This window comes from Harpia harpyja, chromosome 17 (genome assembly GCF_026419915.1).
Source record: "Harpia harpyja isolate bHarHar1 chromosome 17, bHarHar1 primary haplotype, whole genome shotgun sequence".
NCBI classification, from domain to species: domain Eukaryota; kingdom Metazoa; phylum Chordata; class Aves; order Accipitriformes; family Accipitridae; genus Harpia; species Harpia harpyja.
This window is the reverse complement of record NC_068956.1, coordinates 20,357,815-20,378,540: the sequence shown is the minus strand read 5'-3', so window position 1 is coordinate 20,378,540 and position 20,726 is coordinate 20,357,815. Positions and strand designations below refer to the sequence as shown.

General features: G+C 42.2%; 1 protein-coding gene across 3 annotated transcripts in view; it reads left to right on the top strand.

Moving 5' to 3' along the window:
- EXPH5 (exophilin 5) overlaps positions 1-16,898 on the top strand; it is a 38,138-nt gene extending 21,240 nt beyond the window's left edge. For 2 of the 3 annotated variants that reach the window (XM_052813076.1, XM_052813077.1), the window contains exons 3-6: positions 567-711; positions 5,280-5,328; positions 6,904-7,030; positions 8,955-16,898. In XM_052813076.1, the coding sequence (XP_052669036.1) occupies positions 567-711; positions 5,280-5,328; positions 6,904-7,030; positions 8,955-14,296 (5,663 nt within the window). In that variant the 3' untranslated portion in view covers positions 14,297-16,898. Of the gene's footprint in view, positions 1-566; positions 712-2,408; positions 2,652-5,279; positions 5,329-6,903; positions 7,031-8,954 lie in introns of those variants that run through there. The other variant, XM_052813078.1, reaches the window with a different exon arrangement.
- The last annotated feature ends 3,828 nt before the right edge of the window (positions 16,899-20,726 follow it).

Here is a 20,726-nt window from a genome sequence, read left to right as displayed (position 1 = left end):
AAATACAGTTCTGATATGCAGTTTGTAGCAGAAAAAATGTACTCAAGTGGCCATGGGAATCCCATCATAAAGAATCGTATGATACAGAAGACATCTTAGTCTGAATTACTGTTACGTAGTTACATAACAGTCTACTAAACCATTGTATATTCAGGGTTGTCATATTTATATTTCTTACAAAGACGAAAAGAAACTGACTTATGATTGTGGGTGCCTCAATTTTCAAATGTCTAGTTTGCCTATATTTTAAAGCAGTTCTGGATTTCAAATGGTTGAGTGCTGATTACTTTCTGAAAATCAGCCTCATGTATCTTATGGCTGGGTCACCCAAACCCAATAATACTTTTTGAAATTTTAGATCTGTTTAGCTTTTTCTTAGTCTTCTAGCTAGTCATTATAAACCAGCATGTCACATAGTCTGTCCAAAAATGTCAATAAAACTGGATTTTCTTGGCATAAAAGGTAAGCAAAAGAAAATTGTTTATGAAGACATAACTTTTAATGTATATTTTAATACTGTATTTAGTAAGAACTTGAAACAAATCAAATTTTTATAATATTTTTAGATAATAAAGAATTAAAAATGTCATCCCGCACAAATCCTCAAGCACAAAAGAACACTTCAGCTTCCTTTCTGGGGTTCAGATCACCGTTTGCTTGGCTTTTCTCCTTTAGAAAATCAAGGAAAAACCAGACTCAGAAGCAACCACGGTGAGCTATAATCAGAACATACATTATTTCCGGCTTTAAAAAAGTCTATGAATGTTCTGTGTTTTGCTTAGAAAATTTTGTTAAAATTATTTTTCCAGTCTCTTGCCTTTCACCTCACTGGGAAGGTTGGGATCTTACTTGGTCATGTAATGAGAGATTATCTGTTCTGTGTCAAAGAATGAGGGCTAAGTGGCAAGTAATAGGGAAATTGGCTAAATGTATTTTGCTCAGGTTTTGCATAAAGGCTTTAAGTCTATGAAAGCCCCTAGACTTAGCAGTGGCTGCATCCTATTTCATTCCTTCTCAAGAGGACAAGGTGTAAGGCGCATGGGGATCTGGTGCCCTATGGCTGTGATATAACAGGAAAGCATAGCTTTCCCAGGCCATGGCAGAGAGCACCAGCCCCAGGCAGCTCTGCTGCATCAGTTCCCACCATTTCTAGCCCAGAGGCAGCTTAGACGCAGGCCTGCAGCTTTAGCTGTAGCCGGGCAAACAGGGCAGGTCTCCTGTGCTTTTGTCTTCTGTGCTTCGTCAGGGCTTTGGTTTCAACTGGCTCTGAACCAAAGATGGTCTCATATGCAGCACTGGAGCTGCGGTTTGAAGAGCATCCTTCTCCCTTGCCATTCACAGGGTTAAAGCTGCTGTTCAGAGGGAAGGGGGGGGCTCCACACGGGCTAGTTAGGCTGACTTCTCTCCTAAATTTTGTCCCATATAGTCCTGTGTGTCAGCAACACCTAAGTGAAATATTATTATTTTTGTGTGCATCTTAGGGTAATGCTTGGGAGTGGCAATCATAGCTAAAGGTGCATTATGCAGTGCTGTGAAATCTAAGTATGAAGCTGCAAGATCTTTGGCACAAAGAGCTGATTTTCACTCTGTGAGTCTCAGGATGGTATTCTGGTCCATGCCTGGGGCTCCTAGGTGGCATGATGCTAAGACAAGGAACAGCTATAATAAACAATGACAGGGAATGCAAGTCTCTAAAGAAACGATGATTAGTCTGATACATAGGTTTTGTAGCACAGCAGCTTGCCATTGTGGAGTGTTTGTATTGAAGAAGGAGATTTAAGGAGAGGTTTGAATAGAGGCCGTGAGGTTAGTTTTGTGGATGTTTACTGGTAACAACTCTCCTACATAGCAATGCAGCCTAGAAAAAAAAAAATGCAAAGTTTTAACGCTGCTCCATACATGTCATCTGCTCCCTCCTCTTTCTCATGATATGGTAGTGCCCCTTATGCTGGGACACATCAACACCAGACCACAGCCCTCCCTGCAGAATAAAGGGACACTTTAACTGAGAAGCAGATTTCAAGGGCGGTTTATCCTGGTGCAAGGTAAGGTAGCCAGTGCACAAGCAAAGGTCTAGGGTTTGCTGTAGAACCTAAGCATTGAAATGATTTCTTAATTTAAGAAGGCAAAAAAAATAAACAGTGCCTACTCATTGCATCAGCTTTTCTAATATGTGTTTATTTGGCTTTTCCACAGAAAATCTATCGTATCTCAGGCTCAGATGCCTTTGATTTCTTACCGAGCACAGCTTGAAAAATAAACAAGTCAATCCTGACGTGTAACTGAGCTGATTGCTACATTTTCTAGTCACGCCTTTCTGTCGAAAACTTCCCCCACCCTCTTCTAGGTGTTGCCGTGGCATGTGGTTTGCTTTATGCATAGGCAAAGCAGTGAAATAATCTGCCTCTCACCAGGTAGAGTTATTTTGGAGACCTAGTGAAATACAATAGGAGGCATCACTGTAAATCCTGTAAGTAACCCTAACTGGCAGAAGCTTTTAAATAGCTAAGTATTAATGGCTGTTTAGAGGGTCCTTTCTGTACTGGAGAGACAGTTTCATCAGCTGTGGCGGTGTTTTGCTGTGAGAATAAATTATGGATACTGCAAAACAGACTGTGCTTATGCGGAGATACAGAAGATGCTAATAAAAGGTTTGTAACTGTAGTTTGAAGGTAGTGAAATGTTCGATCACTTCTGGTTCAAAGGTGTTCGGTGTTCTTGAATTCATCCTTATTCTTACATGTAAGTGTGATTCATACTGGAAAAGAAATGCTGTTTAATTGTGTTTTCAGCGTATTTAAGTTACGTGTTTGTTGCTTAGCTGGCTTCTTATGTAGTACTGATAAGAATAGTATAGAAGAAAACGGATTACACTCTGACATTAGGCAACTCGGAGATGGCCTGGGGAAGACAGGTGCCTCAGTGAAAATACTAATTCGCAGCAGATTTTAATTCATGGATTTATATTGTTGTTACCAGTAGTGATAGTAGTAAGTAGAGCCATCTTTTACTTTTAATCTTACATTTGGTTGTCATAAAAAGGATACATATATATATATAAGTGAAAAAGTATAAAATGTAACTTCTTGGTTTCCACAGTGAGTAGTATTTTTCTGATGGCAAATATTTCTGAACTTGAGCAATAATTTAACTTCTTTTCTGTTTATGAATAATAGATAATGTTTACAAGTATGTGTATATGTGTGCGTGCATGCGTGTGCAAAACAATGTAAACATTGCTCAATATCCTTAACCAAAAAAGAAACTGAATCACTTTTTCCTAAAATTAAGCAATATTTCTCTGGAAGTAAGCAAAACTTTAATTTTGAAATGCTGAAAAACTTAAAAGAGTTAAGAAAAAATAATGAGGCAGTTTGAGAAGTGGAAGGATTGGCATAGGGAAAAGATTAAAATAAACTTGTCTGTATAAGTTGGCAGGGAGGAAGATAAAGCAGGATGCAATGACCAGTTATTTCTGAAAGAACAGTGACAACAAAGAGATGGAGGAATTTAGAATAGTGCCAGAGGTGCAAATGAAAATTTAATTTTTGCCTAGACTATCAGAAGACTTTTCTAACTAACATGTCAACTTCATGTAGCTTCATTGCAAGGAGCAATTAACACAACATTAAGCACAGCACCAAGTGGGGAGAACCGTAGAGCAGCTTTGCACAGTAAAGCTGAAGAGGAGAGCTTCTAACAAAGCTTTTACATTTTTGTTATGCATGTAGTTAAAATTAAGGTGACTCGCTAAGCCACAGGATTTCATTGAACTTGGTTTTCAGGAAATCATTGTAAAAACTCTGAAACGTAAGTTTCATTTCTAATTTGTTGTAGAAGCATTAAAACATTCAACATTATTTTAGTTTAAAGGAAGAGCTACATACGTCTCTGAGTCCTGGTTCAGTAAACTTCATTCACAGGGAGCGGTAACCCACTGAATTAATGGCTGTTCATATTCAGTGCTACAAGGAAAAATTAGGAATTTTGGATTCAGATTGTCTGGCCAGATCCTAAGCCCACTGAGGTCAACAGGCTTGTTTCCTTTTGTTTCACTTGGACCCCATGTCAGAGAGGAATCCTGGTTTTACAGTTCACAATTACAGAAGCAAAAACAAATTGCACCTTTCAACTGTTCTTCCCTGCCTGCAAGCACATTGCAAACAAATGACAAAGCACTTCAGGAGGAAAGGCTGGGCCACAAAGAACCTGCCAACGAGCCGGTTTATACTTGCTGTTGAAGCACAATAAAATAGTCTACCTGAGCACAAGAAGGTTCTAAGAGCCTAAGAACAAGGTCATTCAAAAAGACTTTGAGACAAACAGGACTGAGCAGAACTGTCTTTCCCTACTTCACTTTCCCTCAAGAATTAACTTCCTGGGAAAAAACAGTTTCTGAGCCAAGGAAGAACTGGCAATAACCACAAGCTGAGCAACATTTCCATCAGGGCTTCTGAAGGGACTGGGTTTGCTTAGTTCTAAAATAAGGATCTGCAGACTCGAATAGACTCAGTGAAGTCAAGTCCTGTTCTTGTTTCTTTAGTTTATTTTGTATTTGTATGTCTGCAAGTCATCCATAGAACAGAATACCTTTTATGTTCAGGGCTTCTCGACTTGTTCTAACCACTGCATTACTCACAGACGCTCTAGCCAGTTCTCTGCCAAGCCCTTGCAGTCCTATATAGCTTAGGAAAGCAGACGAGCCTTCTACCATATGTTAAAAACTGGTAAATAAAGGCTGTTTTGGGTGAGTAGCAGCAAGTCCCAAAGTTCACACCAAGAATAATCTGCTGTCTGTCTCTCCTTCGCAGGGGCAGAGCACAGCTCTGTGTCTGAGCAGGTTGAAATGGAGGAGAAAAACAATAGAATTGCAGATGCAAACCACTTACAGATTTACAAGTAGTTAACTTCAGCTATTTGTAGTACCTACTAAATTATTGTTGTTTGGAAAAAGAAGTAATACCATCTTGTCGTAATGCTGGATTGAAACAATTACTTTATGGCTGTTCCAGACATTGAGATATCACTAGGTTGAGTTCATTCTTGGCTGTGCAGCTACAACATTTGCAAGCTGACAAGGCCAAAATGAATGGTATATTTCCCCAGCATTTTGTTGTTGGCAGGATTTTTGGGGAGGGGAGGATGGATTCTTCATAGAGCAGTCTTATTTTCAGATGCTTCTCAATAGTTGTTAAAGAGAAAATGCTGGATATTTACTACCTGGTAAAATTACATCATGTTTCTTTCCAAAGCCAACATTTAAATCCTTCTGTCTACAGATATGACAATTCTGCTAGCTCATCTTCGAAAGCGGAAGAAATGGCAACGGTAAGTAGCTTATCAACGTTATTGTCAGCAATGTTTAAACCACAGATTTTTCAAAAACTGGTCTCCTTTGTTTAGGCTGTTGATATAATGCCTGTTTAAATAGTGTTCTTGCTGTTCTTGTTTTAAACACTGAGTGAAATGTCTGTATTGTGAACCTGTTGAATGCAGTAGAATGAGCTTGCCCTGTTAACTATACAAGTCCAAAGCTTTCCTAGCTAAGCCCCAAGTCTAGCTCTGATCAGGTTTCGGTTTTCTCCTAATGAGGTAATAATTGCAGGGATAATTTCCTAGGCCAAAACCCTCACATGTTTTGGCAACTGTAACCAACCTGCAAATAGGTCAAAACTCACACTGAATAAATAATCTAGTGTATTTACTTTGTTTCTTTTCATTTGTACAAGGGTGAAAAAGAGGAGCTGACTTGGGCAGGCAGTAAGCTAGAGCCTCTCCTGCAACATTTCCATGTGCAGAATTACCATGTAAATGTAAATTTTGACAGTAGGAAGTTATTTTTTGGCTGAATGTTGCATTTTATAAGCACAAGCTCAGTTTAAGGATGAAACGACAGATTTATTTCTGATGTAATTTAAGTGCACGCTGTTGAAATAAACAGATTTCCTCCAAGGGTGATATTTGCTACTTTAATTACTTTATTGGCCTGTATTACTAACATGTCTTTCCTCCTCTTCAGTTGTGTGGTATAACCACAGAGGGGACTAGAAACTATACAGTATATAATTAAAGGTATAGAGGAGGTAAATTGGCCACCTCCCTTCTCTCATATTTCAAAAACAAAGGGATAATCTGTATTAATACATGACTGAACAAAGATCATATCAGAGAATGCTGCCAATTATATAAATGGACTATTATAGCTAGACAAGCAAAATATTACGAATATTGAGAACTAACAAGTAGTAAGGGGTTTCATTAAAAAAAGGAGGAAGAGTCTCAGCTAAAATAAGTCAGCAGTTCAGCAGTTTTCTGCACTTCTACTGTCTGAGACTGTGAGCTGAGAGAAATATGGATGGGACAGGAACCTCTCCAGCTTAACATGTAAACTAAACTCAGATGGGGAATAGAATGACATTTTCCTCACTGCTAAGGTAATTTATCACAGCCCCCTAAAGTGCTGTCTTGCAATATGAAAGTTGACTATGGTGTTAAATTATTAAATCTCTATTGGGAGGTCAGTGTGTGAATTCTAAAATGTGCTGGTCAAGGAAGAAGTGATTAGGGAAAACTAAATTAAGAGATACCATGCAATAAGTATGCATATCGAAAAAATAAGTAAACTATGCCCCTTATTATAAGGTCATTATAACTCATGTATCCAAAACATACTACAGTATGAGAACAAGATGAGCAAATCTCCTTAATACGTATGTAGAAGTCTCTAAAATGCATGCAACTTTACAATCCTCAGTTGTATATTTTAATAATACAGTATTTAATGGACCCACAAAGAGTTTACTGACCTCTGTGACTTGTGACATGATTTGTGATGTAACATGTGAAACGTGATTTGAACCCACATTTACACCTAAAATCATGTTGCCTTACAATTTTTAACAGGCTGAAATGTGTCATTCCCCAATGTCAACTGAAACAAGTAGTCATTCTTTTGATGCAAACCAAAATGAAATGATGGAGAAAAGTACACAGGAATGGAATGAACAGCTAGAGAAGGAGGTTTTCAGTGGTAAGTGTGTGTCTTTACTTTGTTCTGATATTATTGTTACCAGAAGTGACTGTGGTGACTGGCTTCAGAGAATTTTCTGCGAAAGCATAGGCTGTAAAGATATGGCACATTACTTTCTAGCATAGTGGCTACTTTTTGCTGGCTTCGTCTGACAGCAGAATGTCTACTCTGACATTGACTTCAAGATGTGTCACCGGACACTCTTAGAGTGCATTTCATCTCATACAGATCCAGTTCAGAAGAATCACACCTTAAAAGCGTACCTTTCGCTCTGCTGATTGTGACAGGAGCCCATATTGCATCCTTTAGATGCAGACATAACAGTTATGCAAGAAGAATTTCATCCCAGTTTCCTGCATGCAGAATTTTGATAATGATGAATTACTGGGCCTGGTTTTATGAATTGTAAAGCCTCAGATCATGGAAGCAACAGGCATTATGGCATTCAGTTAGCTTTCAGGGAGCCTTTATAGCACCAGTCAAAAGTTGCTGGTCTTTTTTTTTTTTTTTCCTCCTCCTTACTGCTGGGAAGCGAGGCAAGATCAGACCCAGCCTATGGGAATACCAAGGTGTTCTTCCATAAACTTTCTCAGATCTGTGCAAAAAAATGTCCATGAATATTACTTTTTACCACCCTAAATTACAAGAGATCACAGATTGAAAGCATGATCAGGAAGCAGTGGGTGAGTCTGCAGTGCTGGAAGGGGAGAGCACTGCATGGTGGGCTGTGGTTCTTCTGAAACTCACATGCCTGTCACTGCTTTTGGGTGTCAGTCATAACTGTGCACACTTGCCCACTGACAGAGAAAAACTGTACGTAGCTTGGCTGATGTCCTCCAAATGGAAGACTCAGAAACAATTCGTCTTTTTTCGTGTTCTAAACTGACTCTCTCAGCAGTATTCTCTCTTTTGTGCTGAAGAGAAACTTAGAAAAATTTAAAATTTTAGTACTTTTGTATCAACTTTTTTATTGCAACTATACATACCTAGCAATGCTTTTTTAATGATTCTGTACTATTAGCACAGATCTGTAATGACTGATCAGTCAGTCTTTTTTATTTAAATGGATTAGGAAATGCTGTAACAGAACAGCCATATCCATTTGTGTTTATATCTAATGTGTGCTATTTTCAAAATACAAAAAGAATACAATTAGCAAAGGCATGATATTTTTTGCCAATAAAAATACTTTAAATACATTGCTGTCACTTAGTCTTATGGCTGAATATCTTGGTTAACTGAGGTGTATAGTGTTTAATTCCAGTTCATGAGACTGTCTACATATATAAATACAGCTTTGTTGCTAGAATGAATCATGAGTTCCTAACTATTAGCCTTTTTTATACAGAAAATACCATTTTTCGGTGCTCATTTTAAAGTAATAAGCTACAGTTTAGTGGAGAACTTCTTTTCTGAAAGAAACAAACGGTGGACATGCCAGACTACTGAATATGCTTGTTTGATGGTTTGCAGGATTCTGTGTCTTCTTACAGTTACATCATAATTGTGCTTTGTGAACACACAGAAAGGTCCATGTTTGCTTAGTGAATTGTTTTCAGGGATTTTTTGCTTACAAACTAGGTTTGGAAAGTTTACGCACACACACATATGTAGTGTGTGAGTAAGAATTCAGACTTCAAATTGTTTTGTTTTTCTTTTAAATAACATAAAGACTAACATTTACATAAAGAACAGTTTTAAGATCAGTCATGGAGCAGCGCATTCTTTTTCTTGTAGTCATAATGGGTGACCGCTGAAAGGTCCTGTGGAGGAAGAATGTGTGGTTTGGGAAGGGTTTTGAATGCTGAGAAGCTGGCTCCTTTCAAAACCAGTTCTGATTATTAATGTAGTACATTAAACTTTTTAACATAAATAGTCAGAAGATAATTAAAACAAAACCAAGTACCTTTTTTTTCCTGTGCAGTTCTAAATGATCTGGATGACCAGCTGGCCCAGGAACAAGCCCAAGACCCATTGGACAGGACAGTTTCTACTAGCAATGCATCAAATGTCCAATACAGTAGTGGATTCCCTACTTTAAAGAGGCAGACTGTTAGTAGGGGGCAACACAGAAATGACTGGAGTGACATGCCTAGCACATTTTTCCCAGATGGACTGAGAACAATAAGAGCCAAAGATGAACACAAGATTTTCATCAGACCAAGGAAATTACACAGTGCATATATAAACTGGCACCAGACAGCCTTTCAAGAAGATTACAAATATGGTGATCCAGTCGATGGAAATTCTTGTCTGCTAAGCAGCAGGATGTCTTCCGTTTCTTTTGGACGGTCTTCAGAAGGTAGCTTATATCCTCCTTCCATAACACAGAACAGCGGATTTAGGCACAAGAGTTGTATGAACAGGGATACTGCTGGCAGAAGTTACTCTGTATGTTCCCTTCAGAGATGTCCATCATTAGTATCTTCTGACCAGCTATCAGCATCTAGTTTACAATATCCGTTCACAAGGGAGAGCAACAATGGTTTTTTACCAAGGTTTGGTCGACAGAACCCAAAGAGAATTCCTCTGTCTTCTATTGTATGGAACAACACAACAGACTCTCCTGGACAAACATCAACTCAAGAAAAAATGTTTAGAACCCAATCACTGACGGAGTTTCATGCTACGGACCATGGTAGATATCCTAGTTCTTTGCAAGAAACCAAGAAATACTCATGTTACCACTCAAAACACCACTACAGAAGATCTATTTCAAGCAGTAATTGCTTTAGTAGAGTTAGTTGCCCTGACAAAGCTACTTCTCCATTGTCCCTTGATAATTGGGAAAATTATCCTTTATACAAATCAGAAAATAATCTCTCTAGATCCTACTATAGAGACATTTCTTCTCATGGTAAGTTGTATGCAAATGAAAAAAATTCTTATGGAAGAAAAGACAGCTATCCTTCTTGGGCTGATATTCCTCAGTACTACAGTGATGAAGCGTTTATTTCCCCTGATGCCAGCTTTGAAGTGATTATGGCTAATTTAAATGACCAGCAGTGGGCACATACAAAGAATGCCAAGTGTGGTTCACGGCACCTGCAGAATGATTTTCACATGTATTCTCCAGAAAATACGAATATCAAAAGGATAACAAGAAGTGCAAATAGAACTTTTTCAGAAGTCACTGAGGGCTGTCAGCCTTGGCTAAGTTGTAACTCTTCAGTTTCTTCGTCTAGTATCAGAACTGATGAGTCAGTCTTTCCTAATTCAGAGGACCAAACAAAACCTATAGGACTGAACAGGAATTCAGTCATCGTTACCCAAAGAAATACTAAGGCAGACTTTACACAACTAGAAAAGGTTGCAGGTATGAAACTGCCAGGTGAAGACTTGCCGTTACAGTCAGTTTCTCAACAAGCAGATACAAACTACATCAACACCCAGAGTTTTCCCTCTAATAGCCTTGCTTCTGCCATGTTGCAAAGTGATGCATCTCTCTTTAACACGAGATCAAAGAGACAAACCCAAATCACTGCCAGAGGAGATACTGCAAAAATGTATACATCAAATGGTGATAAAAGAAATGTACAAATGAAGGAAAACAATTGCCCACCCAACAGTGTGTTTAGTCAGCCTCCCTGTATTTTGCCAGCTGATGAGAGCAGGAAGGAACCTTTCCTTCCAAGTGAGAAGGAACAGGAACATAATCTGCATTACGCAGCAAAAAGAGAGAGCATTAAACAGGATAATCAGAGTGCAGAAGCCATTAACCAAGCTACTCCAAAGAGGCAGTCCTCACTGCTGAATGTTGCTTCTGCTCCATCCACTGAAAAATTAGCAAACTGCCAAGGCATGTTGTCCTGTCCTCCTGAATGTTCATCTAGCTCCTCACAAAGTTCTCCACAAGCACTTTCTTATAAACACATTTCTAAATGTTTAGGAACGCTAACTAGTTCTTCAGTAAATTGCACAGTTACTGAATCTCAAGGAGAAGGTGGAAAAACAGCTCAAGTGAGCAGAATAGGTGTTAACAAAAAGATTTCACAGAAAACACTGCAAAATACAAGCACTTTAGTTACTAAGGACTCTAATGGACAATTCACTACTAGTTCTCCACAAAATGGAAATTCTGGAAATATTTATATGCATAGCTTTGATGGAGACCCCAAGACCTCTGAACATAGTTTAAGTTATTTTTGCCTAGAAAAAGAAAGCGGAAAAATAAGGAGTAATTCACCTTGTATTGAAAGGCTTCACAAGCAAGACAGCTTGCTGAGACATACCAGCAGCTGCAGCATTACTGGCTCCCCTAGCAGAAACAGCCTTAAATCTCCTGACCCGCTTGTTATTTATTACACTTTGCCTAGAAAATCAGCTAGCATTGCTGGTAGTATTATGTCAGATACGCCCATCTCTTTACCTAGAGAAAGTAGAACAACATACGATTGTTTAAGGTCTGAAACTCCATGTAGAGCTGATGCCTTTTGTTCTAAGAAAAGAGATGTGTCTTGTTTAGACTCAAAACATTCCTTTTTAACATCAGCATCATTAAATGCTGCTACAAGTAACAAAGATTACCCCAGTCCTTTAACCAAAAGTCCTAATGATTCAGTAAGTAGTAGTACATCAGTTGAACTGACAGACAGATGTAAACATCTAAGCAGAAGAGAATCCTCTGTGGTTTCAGATTGTAAGGAGAGGGGAAATTTTTTGCAGAAATATAAAACTACAAGCACATTTACAGTTTGTGTTGATGAAGATCATGTCAAGTATCATGAACTAGTTTCAATTTATTACACATTACCACGAAGGCATTCAAGAACATTTTGTAACCTCTTTAGAGATAATTCAGAGGATGCAGATTTACCTTGTCCCAAAGAAAATGCTCAGTCACCAAGAATACAAAACAAGAAAAATGAAGGTCATGTGAGTTTAGCAAATGTTTTTTTCCCCAGTACTTTGGAAAAAGAGGTGCCTTCATATTCATCTGACGAAGCATCTTCCGCTCTGGTCACACCTCAGAACTTAGGAACTGCTGCTGATAGTGAAGAAGAGAATTCCCACTTATCTCCTAGCTCTGAGAAGATATGTACTTCAAAGTCAGTGAGTATGGTACCTAGTGGGAAAGATGGTTCAGCAGATCTTTCATTAGCAGAAAATGTGCTTTCAGACATGGTGACAAAAGAAATTTCTTTTGGTGGTCCACAATCCACTGCAATAGTGGCTAAGTCAGGTAAGGCCATGTCTGATGCTTCAAGCAGCCAAAATACAGAAATATGTCTAAAAGAAAAGAAGGACATTTTACAAACAGCCACACCGCTGATGTCCACTTTATCAACCCTTCCCAAGCCAGGCAGACGTTTAGAGAATCCTTTGTATTCTACTTCAACAAATAAAAATATTATACAGAAGGGAAACTCTGAAAACTGCCGTCAGCCCCTTAAAGTGAACACCAATAAAAATCTGAACAGTTTACTCCTCCACCCAGAAGAGAAGAGTTCCCTTGGAAGGAACAGTAACACAGAATGTGCTGATGTGCCACTTCCTCCTGCGGAAGACACGTACAGGGATAGTACCGAAGTCAAACAGAGAGTAAACTTCCTACACCAAACCACCCCTCTGTATAATAATAAATGTAGTGGACTGCAATTAAGGGCTGACAGTTCAAGAAAAAATGCAAATTATTTAAACTCTTGTAGCAAAGTGCTTTCAGAGTCTCAGAACAAAGCATCTGAGGTAAGCACAGTTTCCAGTGCTGATCCATTACTTCAGCTAGATGAAGTGGTTAGCACAGATACAGATGAATTAAAGAAATCAAAAATTAAAAAAGAGCAAAACTCACAGAGTACTCGGATGGGTAAAGATAATAGTGGTTTTCAGGAATCAGAGAGGTACAGTGAAGGCAGCCTGAACATTAACTGTAAAGATAAAGTCCTCAGGGTTACACAAGATCAGAAGAGAACAGAGGGTGCAGAAGATGAGAACAAGCTTCTCTCTGACTGCACAAGAGACAAAGTCAAAGATATAGAAAAAAGGAAAAACAGACCTTCAATTAAAAATAAACTTGCAGCTGTTTACAAAACAAGTCGAAAATTTTCAAGTAAAAATTTACCCCCCAAACCGCATATAAGTAACATATTTTCACAGAACAACGGAAGTGCCACTTCTTTGGAGGTCAACGTGTCCCTTGACTCATTGATTTCAATAGATCCCCATCAGCCATTCCTGCAGTTGGACAATGAAAATCAGAATCACAGTCTGGACCCTGACAAGAATACGCCAAGACCAAGAACAGCTGAGAATAAGAAGACTGAAAATCGGAATGATCCTTCTTTCCTTGTTAATAGCAATTGGAAGTGTTTTACAAGCTCGTACACCCAGAAGGAAGCCACCAGTCCCAGAAAAACTGCGGTGAAAGTGGAAAATATGCCAAGTCTTACAACCCTATTTCCAGATAAAACGGTAACCACAAGAAATAAGAATTCCCAAACATCTGATCTCAGGTTAGAAAGCAAAAGCCAGCCCATCTCCCCCAGTGCTACTACATCAGACCCACTGGATGATGAGAAAAGAAGAGCTAGCAGTCGTGCCTGCAGTCCATCCTTGCCACTTCTAACTGACAAAAACTCAAACACATATGTAAATAGCTGCTTGCAGGCAGACACATGTCCAGAACAAAACTTGACTTCCTGGACAGTGCTTGGTCGGTGTCAAAATACCTGTCAGTCTGCTAGCTTAAAAAATGCTAACTTGCATAGCCATCAGTTGCGCAAGAGTCATGCCAAAAGTCAGCGTGAGCGTCACCTTTCTGAGAGTATTTGTGCTCGAGATTCCTGTGAGACCTTCGCCTTGGGAAGCAATATTCTAACAAAAGATGGTATACATGGGAGGAGATTTAAATCTTACTCAGAGCTGTTGTCTTGTGATGAAAATGAAAACTGGGCATCGGACGATGAAAAATGTTACAGCGCTAGGAATTTGATGTATCCTTCGGTTGAATTTGGTATATTTGGCAAAGAACAACAGTTGGCTTTCCTGGAAAATATCAAGAGGTCACTCACAGAAGGGCGATTATGGAGACCTTGTCTTCTTAATAACCCTGGTGCTCTCAGAGATAGAGAGACCCCTTCTATAAAAAGGGCTGAGCTTTTGAGCTCAAGTTCTGCTGAGAGCAAAATGTCATCGGCTGCTTCATCCCCCCGAGAGCCGACTGATATCTATCGGGAAGACCCAGCAGCTTATTCGGACTCAGACAGTGATACCACTACCGATGATGAATACTACCTAGATGAGATAGATAAAGAATCGGAGCTATGAAGGGCCCATGGTACTAAGACGGCAGGATAGCTCAGTAGTTTCTGGGCAGGCAAAAACACCTAAAATACTTCGAGCCAGTTCTTGTGCTGCTATAAATTGGTACAACTTCATTAATTTTAAAGAAGTTAGTATGTCGTGTTAGCTTGAGCATTTGACTTTTGTCTTAACAATGGTGAAGCCACATACTTGTTTCTCCTAGCAGGGAAAAAGAATGTTAAAAAATGCCTTCCCAAAATAATAGAAGGTAAACAACTGTGGAGCTTCGGGCAGTATAACTCCAGAGATGGCTTTCCTCTGAGTCAGCAAGCAGTGGCTTAGGCTCCTGCCAGCTACGCAGTGCCGGAATGGATAAATTCTGGCTTGAGCTACTTTTTCTTACAAGCCTTAACAGAAAACCTAGAGGTTACTTTGCTCATAAATTGCTGTTTCTCCAGTTTTCCTCATTTACCAGATCAAGCATGATAATGCCAATCCATCCCACCCAACAAACACCCCACAAAACGAAACCTGTTCAGCATTTTACAGCATATTGTGTATGAATGTTCTTTTTCTGCATTCCTGGGAAGTGTAGCAGTAATGTCTCTGGTGGCGTTTGTTCTGCTATGCAGTTGAGGCAGATTCCACACCAGGATTTTTCTCCTCAGCATTGCAAGAGCAGTGAGCAATGTGAGTTGCAGAAGTGCTGCTAGTGCCTGGGAAACAGCTCGGCAAAGGGCACAGCACTGGAAAACTCACTGAAATTCCTGAGGATGTTAAGAAACACAGCTGAGCATGGAAATCTGCTTTTCAGACATGGGAAATTAATAACCGGCACAGCTTTGGCTAAAATTGAGATGAACAGCCAGATTTCTGCCTTTGATTTAGGAACGGGTTAATTTGGATTAGCAATCTGACACTTTAACCCATGCAAAATGTAAAAAGATTTACCCTATTTATTTCCTATATAAACCTCATAGGTTGAATCCTAAGTTGCCCTAATAGCGGGAAGACAACCATAACCAATACAACTTGTTACATCCCTACGTTCTCCTGCTGCCCCTGTGCTTGGCTGGTCTCGGGGTGAGGCACCTGCAGTCGCTGGGCTCCTTCAGGGCAGCACCACCCGAGGCGGCCCAAGAGGGCACTTGGCTGGGTCACAACTGCGCCGTACAGACTGGTGGGTTTGTACATACGAAGTAAATAAAACCAGTAAGAAATCCTCTTTGCCTTTTGCTAAATTACCATCCTTTTTTGGTATTTTTCAACCATTCTCACTGTCATCACGGTACTTTTTATCCTTTGAACTGAACGGCTGTAAACGCTTTCTAGTGGCTCTTCTTCAGCCACACTAATAATGTAGTATTATTAGTCAGTAGCCAAAACTCGTCCCTGGCCATTAAATTTCTAACTAAGCTTTGATTTCTTCTTATGCAAAATCAGAAGTGGCTCACTGAGCCAGAAGATAGTATTTTTAAATAATGATACATTCACTTCTACTTTATTTCTAATTTCACATATGGTCTAAAATGATGATCCATATTTTTATACACTTTTTAATTCAATAAAATTTCTGTAGAACATAATTATATTTTTGTAACTGGAAGGACAGTATACTGGTATTTTAAAATAATATATTTTACACAAAACAAGCAATGCTTGTATTACTGACTACTCCACAAGAAACTAAAAGATAAAAATACTGTAGTAGGTAACTGGATTCCTTATTTTTTTATACTGTAAACTTCGTTAAAGAAGTGGGTCTGTAGTTCAAATCTGTACCGATATATAAGTGTTATTACTTTATACTGGGGTAATTTGTCTTTTGTTGTACATAGAAGGACTAATATAGTATTTATAGTCAGACTTGATCTCTATGACATGCCTGAATTGGAAGGATATAAACATACGTTGACATATGCAATGCTGGAAGGAAATGACTACTGTATAATTGCTATCCTGTAAAATGGGGTATTCTAAGGAGAAATTATGTTTTTCTGTAAATGGCTCTATTCTATATGTACAGGATGCTGTAGAGTAAGACAATAAAACCAGTTGAGTATCAGGAATTTCTGCTGCTGTACATTTCTGCAAAATATGTTAATCCAAAAATTGGGAATACCAGCCTACATAAGGTAAAGAGTAATAAAATAAATGTTTACAAGGGAAGTAAATGGTCGTACAGTTTTTCTTGACTAGAAGTGGATGGTTTAGAACATTTTTATTTGTAAATATTTTCTACCTGTTCAAGAAGTTGGATTAAGTTCTCCCCTTGCTGGCATAATTTTTTTCATTTGCTGTGCTATGTACGTACAGGAAATTAGGTGGCTTGATTTAATGTAAGCAAGTAAAAACTGCTTTTGGTCATAAATCAGTTGTGGAAGACTGCAGCCTATTGAGGATCTGTAAACTAATATTTACACTGAATAATGGTAGTCTGCAAAACAGACAACTGCATGAAAACATAGGGAGAAATACCCTTTGAATAGCAATCAGCTCCATTCAGTTTAGCAGAGCTGGATTTTGACACCTTTGCTCTTCCAAGCTTTTTCTTTGGCAAAAGTATATTCTATAAATGTTCGTAATTTATAGGATTTTCATATTTAAAATTATTTGTTTGAAATAAATTCTGCATTCAAATGAAAAAATGTCTTGGTACTGTGTTTATTTTTCACTTACTGTGAATGCCATAGACAGTTTATTTAAAAAAAATAAAATCCAGCATCTTACTATTGTTGCCAGGATGCTGATGGCAAACGGTGCCATAGTTTTAAAACGGGGCACCCAGCCTCAGTCCATCACACAGCTGTCGGCAGCCGTCACGCCAGAGGAGGGATGTGCTGCCTTGGCGATGTGCTTACTGCTGCCTTCTCCTTTCCTGCCAGCTGATGAGTCTCTGCTACACAAACAGTTTTCCATCAGCAGTAGTATCTTTACAGTAGACATGTTAACCCCTTAGCGAGCCATATGCCTACAACTTGCCTTGAGGAGCCAATACTCCACGTAGGAGCCAAGCGTAGTATTTGATGAGTAGTTTTACAAGGTGATGAGCTCCACGTGAAAATGGCTTCAGCTGGAATTAGGCCTGAGCGGAGCCTGGCTGCCCCGTGCAGTGTGACGGTGTATGAGACTCACCGGTCTTTCAACCTTAATTACTACAGCCAGTATATGTGGTACCTGAGTTCAGTGACACAGTCCGTCAGCCTGGTTTCAGAGGAAGCATGGTTTATGAGTTAAGGTGGTGTTTCTCTCTGGATCTCTGTCTACCCATTAGGGCACTTGTGTCCCCAGATGACCTTTGACCTTTTTAATATCTCAGTAGTATTTGAAAGAAGGGACAGAAATCTCATGGTTTCATCACAGGGTAGCTCAGGCTGGGAGGGACCTCTGGAGGTCTCTGGTCCAACCTCCTGCTCACAGCAGGGTCGGCTCTGAGGTCAGGCCTGGCTGCTCAAGGCTTCATCCAGTTGGTGCTTGAAAAATCTCTGAGGATGGAGACTGGGCAGCCTGTGCCACTGCAGGACTGTCCTCATGGAGGAAATGTGTTACAGGCTGACTCTCTTCTGTCAACTTGTGCCAGTTGTCTCTCGTCCTTCTGTCCTGCGCCATCTCCTCAATGATCTCCCCAGGGTCACGGGGGGCTTCTGTAAGGTCCATCCCCTCCCTGAAGCCATCTCTGCTCCAGGCTGAACAAGTCCAGCTCCCCCAGCCTCTCCTCACAGGGCCAGTGCTCCAGCCCCATCACGTCAGTGGCCTCCCCTAAATTTGACCCAGTTTATTGATGTCTTTTACTGGGAAGCCCAAAGCTGGATGCAGTACCTAGGTGTGATCTAACAAGTACTGAGTGGAGGGGGATAATGACTCCCCTCGGCCTCTGGCTCCGCCCCTGTTCATACAGCCCAGGCTGCCGTTGGCCGTCATTGCTGCCAGGACTCGCTGATGGCCCACGTCCCCACCGGGACCCCCAGGGCCATTCCCTCGGAGCTGCTCCCAGCAGCCGGTCCCAGCCCGTACCAGCACAGGGGTGGCTTCTTCTCAGGGCCAGGGCCCTAAGGGCACCAACAGGCCCTGACCCGCCCCCTCCCAAGGGCTCCCCCCACCCTGCCCATGGCCCAGGACAACATTGCAGCCCAGCCTGCAGCCATCAGTCCCTGCCTCAGTGATACGTTGGTCTCCATCTCCCCGCAGCCCTGCCTGGCTGGCCGTGGGCCCCGCCAAGCCCGGCCCCACCTGCAGGCTGACGTCCCCAGGGCCCTGCAGCCGTCCCGGAGCCGTGTCTGACCCTGGTTCCCCTCACAGGGCCTCATCCCGCTCTGCAGATTGACGTCCCTGCCTGACCGCAGCCCTGCCCTGTCCCCACAAGCCTCCTGGGTGATGCGGCCTCTCAGCTGCCCCAGATGCTGTTTGCCAGGTGTGGGGTGGTCCCTGGTGAAGCCCTGCTGCCAGCCATGGTGCTGTGCTCCTCAACTGCACTCCCCAGGGCACAGCCCACCCTCGCTGCTCCCTGGCACCCGAGTGCAGGAATTTTGTTGAATTTCATGGCCCATTCCTCCGCCCTGTCCAGGTCTCTCAGGATGGCAGCCCTCCCCTCAAGCACACTGACTAGTCCCCCTGTTTGGCGTCATCAGCAAACCCAGGGATGGAGCTCTCCATCACATCCACGCTGACCACTCCCAGTCACCTTCTTCTCCAAATGTGCTCCCAGCTGTTGCAGAGGGAGAGGAAAGCCAAGAAGCCATACGTAACTCCAGATTAACACTATACATGTTCTCTCTTGTCTGTTGGGAGTATCACACATTATTTGTCCACATGTCGGTGGAGATCTGTGGTTACCTGAGGTGAGGGAGTTTAGGAGACTAAAGACAAAAGCAAGGAAGAAACCAGACGCGACAATTCCACTTCCAAGGAACCTGTTTTTCATGGTCTCTATGCACAGAGACGTGAAGATCATGTTATTCAAAAACACGCAGCATTAATTTGTGCTCTCATTGTTTTGCATGTGAAAGTCCAGGCTTGCATGGAAGCTTGATTTAATTCTCCTACAGCCTTGTCAGCCCCCCATCTACCAACATCCTGAAATATCTCCTAGTAGCAGCAAATGCTTCTGATAAAAATGATACAACCACCTTAGGAGACAAATCATTGGAGGTGGTCCCTGTTTAATTGCATTCCATCATTCTAAACCCATGAAATTACTTTGTTGTTACATTTTCTAGAGAGCAAGACCATGATCCCTCTTTCCCCATCACCAAGCATTACCAAGGTGGTGATGAGGGCCACCTGCAGTAGCTCAGCCGCAGGCCCCCAGAGCACTCTTCAGCTCTTGAACGTGGGTGCGTGCCTGAGCCATCCTGGGACGGGGTGCTGGGCTGAGAAGTGTGAGCTTGGCCTCCTCCCTGGGATGGGAAGGTGAGCCCAGGGGCAGGGAACAACCTGCCAGTATGTCCCAACAGGGTCCCTGCTCTGTCTTTTAAATACAGTCACTGTGGGAAATCCTAGAAACAGCAAGGAGGAATTTTAAATTATGTTGTTGGTTTTTTTTTTTTTCCTTTTACAGCAATCTCTGCCTGTACATAAGCTGATATAGGCAGTAACAAATAATAATTTTTATTTTATTTGCCTTTAGAGAAATACGATTTTTTCGTCTTTACATTCCAGACCAGCTATTCAGCTGCCGGCTGAACTGCATCCTAAAGACAGGTGAGGTGCTGTTTGGGGCGGGGAACACACAGATTACCTGCTCTTCGGTTTGGCCTGCGCAGCGCCCATAGACATGGCAAAGAAAACCTCCCAGGACGTGAAAAGGCGGGGTTCAGCGCAGCCTGCCCGCAGACAAGTGGGTCTGAGGCTCCTTCCTCACTCCCACACCGGCTTTACCGTATTTTCCCCGACTCTCTGAAAGCGCACAGGCTCGGCGCCCACAGATCGCTGGCCCCCAGCCCAGCGGGGAGGCCGGGACCCGGCACACTCCCTGTTCTGCAGCACAGCCGAAGCGCCGCCGGGGCCCGGCCCGCAGCAGGCACCGCCCCCCCCCCCCCGGCCCCCGCGACCTTCGCGGCCTTTCAGGGGGCGGCAGCGGGGCACCGCGGGCCATTGACCGGTGCGGGCTGCCTGAGCCCCCCCCCTCGGCAGGGCACGGCCCCCACCTCCGGCACGGTCAAGCGCACACGGGTTTTGCCGGGGAAGGTTCTCTCTCCCCGTCCTCCCACGCGGGGCGGGACGGGACGGCCCGTTGCCCGCGTCCTGCGGCTCGGCCCGGGCCGAGCGGGGAGGCGGAGGCGGCAGCGCCGGCTCCAGCCGCCCGGGGCCAGCACGGCCCTTCCCGCGCCCTGCTCCGGGCCGCCCCGCGGGGCGGGGAGGAGGCGGCGGCCGCCCGCGGGGAGCGGGCGCGGGGCCGCGCAGGCCCGGAGGAGGCGGCGGCCCCCCGCGGGGAGCGGGCGCGGCCAGCGCGGCG